The sequence below is a fragment of the Plasmodium knowlesi genome, assembly GCF_000006355.2.
Source record: "Plasmodium knowlesi strain H genome assembly, chromosome: 14".
Taxonomy (NCBI): domain Eukaryota; phylum Apicomplexa; class Aconoidasida; order Haemosporida; family Plasmodiidae; genus Plasmodium; species Plasmodium knowlesi.
The window spans coordinates 450,807-465,564 of NC_011915.2; the positions used below are offsets into that span (position 1 = coordinate 450,807).

At 36.1% G+C, this 14,758-nt stretch overlaps 3 protein-coding genes across 3 annotated transcripts; 2 read left to right on the top strand and 1 right to left on the bottom strand.

The window, feature by feature from the left end:
- Nucleotides 1–2,436: 2,436 nt before the first annotated feature.
- PKNH_1409600 (protein phosphatase PPM6, putative) lies at nt 2,437–4,982 on the top strand (the record flags this gene model as incomplete). The annotated part of the gene is made up of 3 exons (XM_039113633.1): nt 2,437–4,510; nt 4,695–4,750; nt 4,956–4,982. 3 exons carry the CDS (start codon nt 2,437–2,439, stop codon nt 4,980–4,982), a joined length of 2,157 nt encoding a protein of 718 aa, XP_038970006.1.
- Nucleotides 4,983–5,653: 671 nt separating this feature from the next.
- On the bottom strand, nt 5,654–7,864 carry PKNH_1409700 (uncharacterized protein; the record flags this gene model as incomplete). The annotated part of the gene is made up of 1 exon (XM_002261950.1): nt 5,654–7,864. The coding sequence occupies one exon, from the start codon at nt 7,862–7,864 to the stop codon at nt 5,654–5,656; it is 2,211 nt and encodes a 736-aa protein (XP_002261986.1).
- A 3,157-nt stretch (nt 7,865–11,021) lies between these two features.
- PKNH_1409800 (HORMA domain protein, putative) lies at nt 11,022–14,399 on the top strand (the record flags this gene model as incomplete). The annotated part of the gene is made up of 1 exon (XM_002261951.1): nt 11,022–14,399. The coding sequence occupies one exon, from the start codon at nt 11,022–11,024 to the stop codon at nt 14,397–14,399; it is 3,378 nt and encodes a 1,125-aa protein (XP_002261987.1).
- Nucleotides 14,400–14,758: the final 359 nt, after the last annotated feature.

The following is a 14,758-nucleotide window of genomic DNA, read 5'->3' on the forward strand; positions in this document are numbered from 1 at the left end:
TATTTTTTTTCCGTTACTTCCGTCTTGCAAAATTGGGAAAAAAAAAAAAAAAAAAAAAAACGCGGCATGGCACAGCTTGAGGGAGAACAGTTTTAAAGTAAAAAAAATTGATTGAATGATGCGTTGTAATCAAGTTGTATTTTGCCACCGAATTTGCAACTTGCCCCCCTTCTCCCATCCTACTTACAAACATTACTCTATGTACACATAACTTTTATATGGAAATTTTCTTCCATTTTGTTTTCCACACAGCGTAAGTTTTTAACAAAGCATTTATTTCCTCCACCCCTGTCGCATTTTCCATTTATGTGGCGACCAGATCACGTTCGATAGATTGTTTTATTTGCTTCAGTGTAGTGTGTACATGTATTTAAGCGCCATTTCCACGTATATTTGTGTGTCTATTTTTGTTTACATGTATGATTATGCCAACGTGTATGGTTACGTTCATGCTGATTGGGTTTCCCCCTTTTCCATGTCCCTATAAATGCCCAATCGAAAGTTAAAAAATTTTCAAACGTTCATTTTGCGCAGTTTGCCAAGGTGAGGGGAAAAAAATGAAGGCGTAAAAAATATGCAGGAAAAAAAAGTATGGTGAAGAGTACACGTGTGTAACTTTTGCATGTAGATAAACAAACTTCATGTGCTTTTTTAAAGTACATATTTTTTTTTAGAGTGCATATATTTTTTTTAACGTGTGTACATTTTTTTAAGGTATATATGTTTTTTGTTTCTTTTTCTGTTAACACATAACAGTTTTTTTTTTTTTTTTTTTTTTTTTTTTTTTTTGACAAAGGTGTTTTTCACGTCAGCTTCACTCGCACAGTTGTCTGTTTCGAGGACAGGATGCATACGAATGTGAACAGCCGACTGGGTGCACGTACTGCCCCCGCGAGAACGTTCGCTTATGTACTCCACCAGATACTCATATAGCCTCCCTCCTCGCGCACCTTTATGTGCACTTTCATACATACGTACATCCCCCATGCGCGTACCCACGGCAGCTACATGAAAGTTGCCTTTTGCGACAATTTATAGATTTATTAAAAGCAAAATGTGTTCAGCCCCCTGTACTTATATATCTCGCCTTGCCTATATTTCTTTTCTTTTCCTTCCTTTCATTTCCTTTCCTTTGCTTTTCATTTTTTTTTTTTTTTTTTTTTTTTTTTTTGCATTCCACATTTTGTAAATCAAGTATACGTTGCTATTCCACCAAATGTTTGCGAATTCGCTTTTCACTGCATTATTAAATCACTCATTTTAAAGAATGCAGTTGTTACGTATATAATGCTTAATGCACGTATGAAATTAAATTAGACAGAGATTACATTTCGCCTTTTCCTCCTCCAGCTTCATGTTTACACCTTTTCCCAATTCATGTTTTTATTTATCCAAGCGGGTTACCCATCCACCGTTGCTTTAAATTTATTCTACAACATTGAAAATATTATCTTCCAACGCGACTACTCGCTTGTTTACTGCTTATTTTATTATAATTATTTCTTTTTTTTTCTTTCTTTTTTTTTTTTTTTTTTTTTTTTTGTTTTTTTCCCCCTCCCTTTGCATTTTTCTTTTTCCTCCCCTTTCACCTTTCCGTAAGTTTTGCTTACATGAGCACTTCTCATGTGCAATGTGAATACATGCATGAGGATATTTACACGCTGATGTATATCCCCCAATCCATATGCACTTTTTCTGCACTTAGAAGGTTCGGGCACCTCGGCATCAATAGTATGAGCTAAACACCGACGCAGTTAAGCCTAAGCGTGTCTCATAGGACATAAGAGAATGTACGTTCCATCACTAATTCATTATTCCCCATCCAATTATGCAAATTTTCTGTTCATCTAATTATTTCTTTGCACCCACCATTTTCCTCTAGAGATGGTTCAATTTAGCCTTCAATTTTTACACCGCCTGAAGGCAAAAAAATGTATACTTACCGTTTTATAAGTACCCATTGCTTGAGTCTTTTTATATACATTTTGTTTTTTTTTTGAACTGTAAATCTGTTCCCCTTTTTTTATTTTTCTACACCAGCTCATCATGGTTTGGTAATATGAATCCCCAATGCTCTTTTTTTCCATTTCCGATAAGTAAAAAAAATTGAACTGTTGTATTCGTTTTTCCCCTTATTTTATTTTAGCACATTTTTGTATGATACGAAGAGGTCTTACTATCTGCATGTCTTATGCTCATTTTTTTTTTTTTTTTTTGTGATTCAATATTCCACCTTCCCGGACTCGTGTGCGAACGCATGTCCTTGTATGCGAGTGTAGATGTACCCACTTATAGCCCTATTCTAATGTAACTGCGGAGGTAGCAATCCAGTCCAGCATTGTCTAAACCGCACGAACAAGTTCACCTGAGCATATCCGACTAGTTTCAACTTCCCCTTACACATGCATCTGTCTACACCCAGTCCGCACGCCAACCATGGGAAACTGCATGTCTTTCATTAGTTACTCGAAATTTAAATTTAAAAAAAAAAAGTACGTGCAGTCGGATGTGGATTCCAACCCTGAGTACGAACGAACAGCTGATAGTAATGCGTACAGTACAAGTGAAAAGAGCCGAAGAGGGAATATCCCTGGAGGACACGCGACTGTATACAATCCCATCTGGGGTAGCCACAGCTTTAATGGAGACCATAAGAACGGTTTAAAGTATGAGCACTCCAAAACCCCCAGTGATAATGACAAAAGCGATGAAGAAATGGATAAGGAACGTAGAGCTAATGAGCATATTAGCAACTCCTCCAGTGACCAATCCGACATGTTGATGATAAACGATAAAGGCAAAAGGAAAGGAAAAAAGAAGTTTAAAAGGAGAAGCGAAGTTGATTCAATGGAAAAACACTCAAGTGAAGCAGATAAGGATGAAACCAAATCGTATATGAATGGAAAAATACAACTGGACAAATCCAAGGGGAACAGTAAGAAAGAGGTTTCACAAAGTGGTTCCTCCAGTGATGATAATGCAAAAGAAAATGGAACGTATAATCATCATGTAGAAGCACCTTCGAGAAAAAATTCATCATTTTATAGCAACTTAATTAATAACAATGATCTGTACAAAAAAAATAAAAGAGAAAATTTACTGAACATAAAATATAGCAATATGATTTTAAACGACATAAGAGATGTCGATATTATTGTCGTTTTCCTGTTTAGCTTGTTCCTCTACTTCAATGCTAATAATATAGTGGACATGCTAGATCCAAATAAAAAGGATAGATATGCCCTGAGGAATTCTTTGAATATAAATCATGACATTATGAAATTCCCAACTTTTCCGAAAGAAATTGTAGATAGTTTTTTAAAAAACGATTTTACCTTGTTAAGAAAGTATATAAAAAATAAATGCAATAAGTTGAAGAAAAAGTATAAGAATACCTATCTGAAAAAGGTGATGCCGAGTGACGAAGACCGGAAAGGTGAACAACAGAATGGTGAAAAGAATAAGAAGGAGGAAAAATTTGTGAAAAAGAAAAACTTTAAATACGAATTGAAGAGGAAAAAGGAAAAATGTTCCTTTTCTAAAATTGTCGAATCAGTTGATAGGAATCAGTGGATTAAAAGAGACATTACAGAAATACCATGTGATCAGAATTTACCTGATCTTAATATAACGTTCATCGTTATGGGGGCATACTGCTTGTACCAGAAAAATACGAAACCATTTCAAGATAAAAATACATTTTTTTATAAATCCCCTTCTTACACATGTGATGCTGAAATATCTGTTGCATGTAAGAAAGGAAGAAAATTAGATTTCCCTAACCAAGATGATTTTACTATTATCCAAACCAATGAATGGATATTAATTATGGTCTTCGATGGACATGGTCCATCAGGACATGACATTAGTAATTTTGCTCATGTCGTCCTTCCTCTTCTCTTCTCATATAACATTGAAAGAATATTTGAAAATCCTGTGCGCACTATGAAAACCTTATTCTATATGATTAACTGCTACTTGGTTAATTATTCCTACTGCATTAACAATAATATAAATCCTATCAACATAAATTTCATCGATTATAATTTAAGTGGAACCACTTGTACCATCATCCTGTACAATTTTCAGACCAAAAAAATTTACTCCGCTCATACAGGTGACAGCAGAGCTGTTATGGGAAAGCAAAATCTACAGACCAATGCCTTTAGGGCATATAATATTACTGAGGATCATAAGCCATCCTTAAAATTAGAGAAAGATCGAATTGTTGCTTTTGGAGGGGAAGTGAAAAAGTTGCAAGGAGATGTCTCTTATAGAGTTTTTGTCAAAAATGAAATGTATCCAGGATTGGCCATGAGCAGAGCCATCGGTGATATTACATCCTCCTTCATTGGGGTTACTTGTGAACCCACCATCAAAATTTTCGATAAATCAGAGGAGGATAAGTTCATTATCGTTGCCACAGACGGCATTTGGGAATTTATAAGCAGTGAGGAGTGTGTCCAGATGGTTTCCCGCAAGCGCAAGAAAAAGGTGCACGTTGCTATGGGTAAGTTCACCAACACCAAGCGTGAGGGAGTCTTCAAGTAGACGTATCAATGAGAAGGATGTATATTGCAGGAGGATTATTTTTTCTTACCTACATCGTAACCCCCTTTCTTTCGCAACCACTTTGCACCGCTAATTTATTTACGCCATTTTTTTTTTTTTTTTTTTTTTTTTTTTTCCTACAGAGGAAATTATCAAGGAGTCATGGAGAAGGTGGGAGAGGATCGACACCGTCGATGATGTAAGCGAAGAGTTTCCCTCAAATGTTTTCTTTCTTTTGTTTATTCATATTAATATTATAGATTTTTTCCATGGCTGCGTTTTATCCCTACACATTCTTGCGAATCATCCTTCATTTAAGCAAACCTTAAGGCCTCTCTCGCACCCAGTTATTCCCCGTTCACATTCTTCCTATTGTTTTATCACCTCTCTTCCTCCTTTTGCAGATGACGTTGGTAATTTTATACTTTTGATTTTCTACTCCGCGTGAAAGCTCGTGCGAGGAAGTCCTTTTACACCCTTATGTTATGCCTGATCCCCTACTGGGGTAAATTTTTTTTTTTTTTTTTTTTTTTTTTTAATACATATTTTTGAAGTTTTCCTTGTTTCCACCATTTTGTGTTAACTCATTTTCTGCTTCACAAACTGAGGTAACTCCGCGTGGTTATAAATTATGAAGTCATTAATTCGAAATACTAAGGGGTGAAAAAGTGGGTTTGGGGTTAATAGCGATGGAAAGAGCTCGTGGGTGTGAACAATCAAATGTGTGAAAACAACCAAAACTGTGAACACTCCCCAATCGCGTAACGCGGGAAACAGGGACAAAATGGCCAAAGGGGCCCAAAACAAACGCACAATTAAACAGTGCGTTGTCTACAATAAAAAAAAAAAAAAAAATTAGAGGCCAATAAAAGGCACATGTGCAAGAAAGGCAAATCGAAGGAGTATCGTCTGTCCATCCTCTCCCAAGTGATCACTTCAAAAGTGCCAAAAAAAAAAAGTACATTTAATTTAATTAGCTTAAAAGAAAGAAATATAGAAAGGTGCAAAATTGTGCCTATCTTTGGAGAAACTTCTTGTTTTTTTTTTTTTTTTTTTTTTTTTTTTTTTTTTTTTTTTCGTCTCTGTTACGACCCACTCCGTTTCACACATCATCGGACACGTTCCTGTGCTTCTTGACTATGTGGAAGTAGTGCAGCGCGTCATGCTTCTGCAGATAATCTGTTACCTCCATTTCGGTCTTGGCAATTATCATTTTCCAGTTGAGGAAATTCTTTTTCTTCACAGTACCGCTCCAAATGAGGCTACAAGTACATCCCTGCTTCACGTTAATATTTACAGGATCATTAGGATGGTAATCTGTCTGTGTATCCAAATTGGATTTTATTTTACTTGTATCTGCTTTATCGTTCATATTGTTACTGTTATGATGGTGATCTATGCCTCCACTTCCACCTTCTTCATCTCCTTCGTCTTCATCATCCTCATCATCATCTCCATCATCGTCTTCCTCCTCATCATTGTATTCATCTTCATTCCATTTTATTCGCCTAAAAATTAACCTCTTGTACCTCTCAATGGAAATATGTTTCCCTTCTACAATAATAAAATTATAAAGAACAGTCATAACACACACACCCGTCAAATGCAGCTGCTGAGCATTTATATCAATTTTAAATATGTGTTTTTTATTGGATAAATTTGATATATAAATAACGAGGACTTCATTTTCTTGATTTGGATCACATGTCCATTTCTTCATTTTCTTTTTACTTTTTTCTTCTGGATTTAATTTTCTCTCTTGATTTTGTTTAAAATGTCTCAGTTCTCTTTCTTTCATTTGTTGTCTCACTTCTAGCTCTATTCTTGAGGGCTGCGAAACTGCACTGTCTCCAAGGACTCTCATCAGATTTGATAATTTCATTTTCGGTGGTGGTGGGGGCATTAGACCGATACGAATTTTGTCTTGTTTCTCTCTTTCCTTCTCTTGTCTTTTCCTCTTCCTTAGCTTTTTCCTTTCTAACGGGGTTAAGAACATGTGTGGGGTGGTCATCTTCTCTTCTTTCTTATCTTCATTTAGCGAAATTGGATGTTCCACATAATTTGTGATTTTCTTTAGGTTTATTTTATACAGATCTTCATTAATTATTATTTCGTTACATTGTAACAGGAGGATATTGGCGCTCCGTTTTTGTATCAGTTTGTTAACTTGGAGGCAGACGCTGCTCATGTATTCATCTGGATCATTCTTATCATTTTTGCTTATTTCGTCTGCATCAACATGGGAATTTCCATCAGGTTTCTGCACTCCATGATGTGTAGTGCCTCCCCCCAAGTGGAGATTCCCCTTCTTCCAGTTAGTCATTTGCTCCAAAATGTATTCCTTCAAGTTTTCTTTATTTTCAACCTTTTTGAATAGAACCAAATCCCATTTTTCCATCGCGTCATACTTTTCATTGTCCTTCCACTCCTTCCTTCTTCTAACATCTTTGTTATTAATATCTATTAAGTTCGGATTGATGCTATCATTTAGATCACTGTTTAAAAAGTTTAAAGACATTTCTTGCAGAGACTGCACGTTCTTTTTATCCTGCATAAATTTTTTCAGATCAAAATTCATCTGTGATTTTGTATTGTAATTCCTCGAATTGGCTAGTTTCATAAAAGAACCTGGTGTAATAAAATTAAAGGCATTTTTTTTTTTCTTCTTCTGGACATTTTTTATTCTAGAATCAAACCATTTATTATCTTCATGTACATATTCTTCACTATTTTTATTTCCTAATTCGTTTTTTTTTTTTAAAAGATTATTTTCTTCCAACTTGTTAATATTCACTTTCAGTGTAGAAAAAGTAATTGGTTTTATATTTATCACATTTCCTTCATCATCTATTTCTCTGCCTTGTTCATCAAATTTTAAAGGCTTCGGCACAAACTCTACTTTCTTTACGTTCTCTTTCATGTCTTCCTTAAACCTGCTAGCTCTTTTTGCCCTTTCTATTGCTAATTTGGCTGCTTCCGTCGCTTTTAATATATTTAAATGGATAGCGGGAGATAACGCCGGGAAGCTCTTCCCTGTGAGTGGGAACTGAGTTGGTAGACCAGTGGCGGCGGTGTTCAACCCTACGGGAGGATTCATTATTCCCGGGGTGGAGGTGGCCAATCTAGACGCTCCACTCATATTGAATTCTCCTAAAATGTTACCCGTTCTGTTTAACAGAGCATTTACATCATTTGTCTTAATCGGTTCGATTGACTTATTCACTTGAACTGTTCCGCCCGTCTTGTTAATATTATCTGTACTGTTTTCTAAGTCTCCCCACCTGGATTTTCTTTTCTTCTGCACTTCTTCCATTTTGCACAGCTTAAATTGTAAAAAAAAAAAAGAAAAAAAGAAAAAAAAGAAAAAGAAAAAAAACAATATTTTAAACAGATTCAAAAAAGGCACATCATCTTCGTTGTCATTTTGTGCCGTGCACGTCTGTTACGATACATGGTATATGTGATGGAGAAAAGCGATCGAATGAATAAGGGTTTCTCTTTTTAGTCTGTATTTTTTTTTTTTTTTATTTTTTTTTTTTTTATTCCATTTAATTCATACTGTGAGTATTTTCTGCTTCGTTATTCATATTCTGTTTGTTAATTTTTACAATCTGCTGTGAAGAGGAAAACAAATTGCAGTCCACTTTTTTTAACTCCTTTTTACGCATTTCTTAAACGTACGCATGTTTTTCTGTATGTCGACAAATGTTTTTTATGCGTACACTATTTATTCCAGCGAAATTTTTATTTGGTAACGCGGACAAGTTTTAGATATAAAGTGGGAAAAAAATAAAACGAACATTTTTACATACGCGAGGGGGGTAAAATATGTAAAAAGATTGATAATGCGTTGAAAGGGTTGTATTCTTATCACCCCAGTTTACCACTGCCGTGGTGAAAGAATACTTGGAGGTGTTATTATTATTTTTTCTTTTCTTCTTGCCTTCAAAAAAAAAAAAAAAAAAAAGTGAATGAAAATAAATCCGGTACACTATATTATATATGTACGTGCTCCTAAAAATTTATCACCTGACTGTACATGTAAAAATTTTCTTTTTTTGCTTTTTTTTTTTTTTTTCTCTTATATATATTTTTCTCTTTTTTTACGAATTGCCAAATTTAATTTTGCTTATTTTTTTCTATATGTTGATTATTTGTTAGAACTGCAAAATATTCATGTCCATATATGGACTCTTCCCTTTTCAAGGGATGCAAAAAATTAAGCTTTTAAATTGTCCTTAAGTAAAAAAAAGTACTTGATTGCAAAATTGAAAAAAAGGGCACCCGAAAATGGGAAAGCGCCAAATGAGAAACCGTCCAAATGAATAAAAAGAAAATATCGAAGTAGAGAAATTCGGAAGTTTTCCACAAAACTCGATTGCCGCGTACCCTATTGTTATTATATGCGCGTTTCGAGTCGTACGAAAATTAAGAACACTTGGCCCTACTGGACATTTGTATGAAAAATTAATTATGACACATCGAAGTGAATTTTTTTGAAAAAAATGTTACGCTGATTTTTTCTTTTTCGCTCTCTCAGCGCCTTTTTGCCTTTTTTTTTTACCATTTCTGCGTTTACATTTTCCTCGTGTTGTATACACATTCCGCCTTTTACACGTTTTGCTATTTCACTGGGCATTTATTTTAATTCACTTGATTCATTTGACACATTCGATTCGTTTTGTTGTCATTGTGGTAACCCTACGGTGATATTCCACCACGTGCATATGATATTTCGTGCTCATTTGTTCCTCACATTTCGATGATGCTACTTTTTCTGCACTTGTTGACGCTCACTTGCTGCGCTATTCAGTCCTTTCTCTTAACTCCTTTTTGGTCACTGTTTTTTTGTCACTTCTTCTGATTTCCTTGTGCTATGTTCATCATGTACATATATATATACATATATATATTTATGTATACATATTTATGTATATATATTTATGTATATATATTTATGTATATATATTTATGTATACATGTATATGCCTTTTTTTTTTTTTTTAAATTTATTTCCTGATTACTCCACCTGCTCTTTGTGTGTGCATAATTTTTTTTTTTTTTTAATATGAGCGCAGATGGGCAGTATTGTCCACCTAGGCTTCCCAATTTCGATGGCCCAAAGTTATGTTTTTGCATTTTCGCAAAGTTCCTAAAAGGTTAGAAATTTTATGAAACAGACCAACTGCTAACCGCGTTGTCAAATTGCCCAACCGGTGAGATTTTTCCAAAAGTACTTTAATTTGTTACTCCCGTTCGAAAGGACCATAACGTACTACACCTTTGTGAAATCGTTTTTCGCACACAGTCTTTTCTTCGTTGCACACTCATTTGCTAACCCCTTTTTTGTGCCTTCTCTCTTTCCATCCCCGTGTTATATTTAACCTCATTTTAAGTGCACAAATACAAATGGGTAAGTGATTAATGTGTGACTAATGTGTGACTAATGTGTGACTAATGTGTATGTGATTAATGCGTTACTAAAGCGTAAATGACTAATGCATAAATAGTGAGTATCCAAAAGCTCTTTTGTGTACTCACCGTTCGTTTTTTTTTTTTAACATTTAAAAGTACCCATATGCACATACACATGTACACATAACATTAATACATATAAGGTGTAAACATTTCGGCAGTCCTCTAAGGTATAAATTATAGTTGTATGTACTACAATGATTTGAAAAAAAAAAAAAAAAAAAAGAATAGGAAAAAAGTTATGGAGCCGAATTTCACCCTTTTGTACCTTAAAAAATTGTTCTGTTTGTTCCAGTCTTTTCTCATTTTTATGCAAATGAAATTCCTTCTTACATAATGAATTGTCTAATTTAGCCATTTTTTTTTTTTTTTAAATAGTTGTACTTTTGCATAATCTGTCGTTTTTATTTTATTATTTTTTTTTAGAGGGGCTCTATAATATTGTCCCGAATGGTACGCTAGGCCTTGTTTATACACATTGCGCTTGTTTGTGTGCACATATTTTGTAGTTTTTTTTTTTTTTTGCGCCTTCTTCTGACTTTCGTTGACCTTCCCTTTGTCCAATTCTATTTCCCCCAATGTACGGGATGGGTATGCTCGAGAAGGTTCCACTATATTGGTAAAAGCTATATATCATTTTTGTTACCAGAAGGAATACATTGTCTTGTCTGCAGAAGTGTAAATTATTTTGAATAAGTCATTTTGTCAATTTTTTTTTAACCCTAGCGAGCGAACCTCCTTATGTGGCAGTGCTATACCCACGTGGGAGCGCTTCACGATTGTCTCACTAACGCGTTCCCATCTTGTTATCTTGTCCTTTCGTAAAGACTGCTAGCGACGCGAATTTATTCGTGCCCATCAATTGAGCGTGCAAAACTTCTATTTGCCCCCCACGCAAGTGGCGACTCCCATTTGGCAATTCGGATACATTTCGCACCGCGTTCCTCCTTGCACTTCCTACATGTCATTATATTCTCACCCCCTAAACGGCCAAAATGATTTCACGCATGTCAGTCAGAACACACACCCAGTCGGAAACGTTAACGAAGCAGGATTCAGTGAACATGCTAAAGAATATAATAAAACTGGGGATTAGTTTAGTCACCTATTTAAGAAATTTGTTTGAGGAAAGTGCGTATGAAGAAGTACACATTCAAGAATTAAAATTAAAGAGACTTCTACCTATCAACCGAGAATCACATATGATAATTAATTGGCTTGAAAAAGGAGTATTCGAGGCTATAGAGAAGGAATACCTGCGGATCCTAATCTTAGATATAAATGACATATACGATAATTCCATTGAATGCTATAAATTTAGTTTTTCCTACAATTCTGTTAGAGGTAGCAAAATTGGGATCAGTTTGGAGACATCCCAAAATAATCATAATAATGGATGCACAGATATCCAATTGGAAGAAAGAAAAAAAAATTTGAACCTCAACAGGTTGAAGGATATAAAGGACAGATTACTAAATAGGAAGAAGACAACAGAAGAAACGTCTTCGTGCTTTAAAAAAGATGCAAAACAAAAGACATATGAGTTGTTAAGGTCGTTAGTATTACTTACCCAAACCTTAAATCCTTTACCTGAGCGAACGTACCTCTCCATGAAGCTACTTTATTATGATGAAGTCGTTCCATACAATTACCAGCCCCCCTACTTTAGAAAACCTGACAACAAGGATTTGTTAAAATTTGTTAATTTACCCCATGAAGATTATGTTGGAAAAGTTGACACCGGTCATCACTACCTTTCCATTGTTGTCAATTCTACTAACGCTGGTAATGAACAACAGGTGAATTCCTACAACAGCAGCGAGATGCACAATCAGGTTATGTTCAATACAAATCGTCATTCGTACGGTAAAATGGCAGATGGGGATTACTACCAATATGATGGAGGAGAAGGGGCACATCCTAGGAGAGCGAAAAATCAGGCTAATTATTACGACAATCCACATGGTGATTATCACTATGACCATAATGGTCATATTAATAAGTACGCAGGTGGTAGAAGCGAGAACAGATATAAGGAAGGAAAATACGAGGAAGATAGACGGGGGTTCCTGAAGAAGCGACTAGTGAAAAGCAGAAACGGAGGAAAGAATAGGAAGAACTACATCGTCATAGATGATGATCATATTGGAGAGGAGGGTAACGACGATGAGGAGGAGTACGATCGTGACTACCATTATGATGAGGTAGGGCAAGAGGAATACATAGGGAGGAATAATGCCAGCGGACGAGGGGTTGCTGATAATCGCACTGGGCGTAATCTTAAGCGACTGGACACTCGCTATGAGGAAGAACGAGACTCTGACTGTGATGAATACAATGAGGAGGAAGACGAAACGGAGGACAATGATGAGGAGGAAGACGATGATGGAGATGATGAATCCGATGGTAACGCCGGTAGTGATGACAACGATAGCGATGAGGACGATAGTGAGGGTGGTGATGACGATGACGATGAGACATACTCCAGTCTGAGCGATGAACGATCGCGCAAACGAAGAAGGAGTGACAGAAAAAGTGGGACAAAAAGGAGAAGAACCTTATCGCTATCTTCATGGGATAGCAGAATGAATGAGAACATATCAGCATCGCTAGTCAGAGTTATCAAATGCAGTAACGACGAGGACGATAGTAGTAATTCTGATAATAACGAACGCTACAGCAAGATAGGCAAAATTCTCTCCCAGACAAACCAAGATCCAGATGAACATGATTGTGTAAAGGTAGAGAAGAGAGAAATAGAAGACTATAGGAAGAAGAAAAATAAATACTGCGTTAAAAATAAGAGCGAACTTGGAAATTCCTACTATAGTAGTAATCCCTACAGGAGTAACCTCGACAAAATGGCTACCCGCTTGTATGATAATTCCTGTGCCAGTAATGCTCCATATAGAAACATAAATAGAAAACCTTCCAACGAGCTGAATAAGCCCTACGGAATTCAAAACAGTTCCAAGGCAAACACCAGTCGATTGTACTCTTCCTATGGAGTGGAAGGCGCAAATGACTACCAGGACAAGAGTAAAGAAAGGGACCACTGTGAAAATAGGAAAAACCACATGAAAACATATAAGGATAACTCAGCCACGAAGAAGAAAAAAAAAAATGAAGAAAAAATAACATACCAAAATTTAAAAAACCAAAAATCCTTGCGTAGAACTTTGGTGGTTAAATATAGAAAGAAAATGATTAACAAATTAAGAATGTATATCATTAAACATAAAATTTTGGCTAAGGCAAAAATAAGAGAAAAATTCCCGAGTGTGTCCAACTATGACATTAACAGCGTTTTGCATAAGCTTGTCAAGGAGAATATAATTCGGAGGATGGGATACAAGTACTATAAGTTCGTTGAACCTAAGAGCGATGAGAAGGAGGTCTTGGAGAAGAAGCACGAGGGGGAGCCACGCCCAACGGAAATCGAACAAACCGAACAAATCGAACAAACGGAACAAACTAAACAAATCGAACAAACGGAACAAACCGAACAAATCGAACAAACTAAACAAACTGAACAAACCGAACAAACCGAACAAACTGAACAAACTGAACAAACTGAACAAACTAAACAAACCGAACAAACTGAACAAACTGAACAAACTGAACAAACTGAACAAATCGAACAGACGGAACAGGGGGAGCACTCAGACCAAAAGCTCAAAGAGGAAATTCGCAAAGAGGATGACTCGGTTGCTGATACGGTTGTAGGTCCGGATGTAGGTTCGGTAAGTCCGGTGGTAGGTCCGGTTGTAGGTCCAGTTGTAGGTCCAGGTGTAGGTCCAGGTGTAGGTCCAGGTGTAGGTACAGGTGTAGGTACAGGTGTAGGTACAGTTGTGGAAGCACCTCACGACCGCACCGCGGAGCAGCGGCCAAACGCAGATACGAATTTCATCGACATGTCCAAAGAGGATAGCGTGAAAAATTCGCAGACCGCAAATAGTTATGAAAATAGCCTGCTGAACAATAGTTCCGATCCCCCCGAAAGTCAGGAGACCATGCAACAGATAGAAAAAGTGGATGAAAACAACATGAACCAAATTAATAACGATATACAAAAGCTCTACAACGATGTGTACAACTTGTGCATTAGGACCAAATATGTGAATAAAGAAATTGTTACAAAGGGACTTAACATTTATCCTTTGCTCGCCAAGCCCTTAATAGATAGACTTTTACGAGAGGGAGTTTTGAAAAAAAAAGTGGTGAAAAATAAGGGGTACGAAAGTAACATCTTTGTCCCCATTGAAAATGCCTATATTGCTAATAACAGGGCGGACGAAGTAAGCGTCAAGTCCGATGCACCAGATGGGAATTGCGCCCTTGCGAAGAATATCGCAGACGAGGAAAAAAGTTGAACTTATGGTGATCACATCGAACACCCCGCAGCCCATCGCACAACCCATCTGATAAGATATATAATTTTTTTTTTTTTTTCTCATCATGTTAATTTTTTTTCCGTTATACAAATCAACTCTGTTTACGCGTTTAATCAAAATGAAGGAAATGCAAAAAAATTGGGCCTTGACCTCGTCTCTCAAATGGAACCAACATTGTGTTGGTATCACATTTTCTGTGTATTTTGGCAAGCGCACCGCTTTCCAAAGTGGCAACTTTTATCAGGAAAAGAAACTCTGAGCACCGTAAAATGGAAAAATAAAACAACGTACCAAAGAGTGGTATAAATGGAGGTTGTCCAAAAAAATAATACATTTAC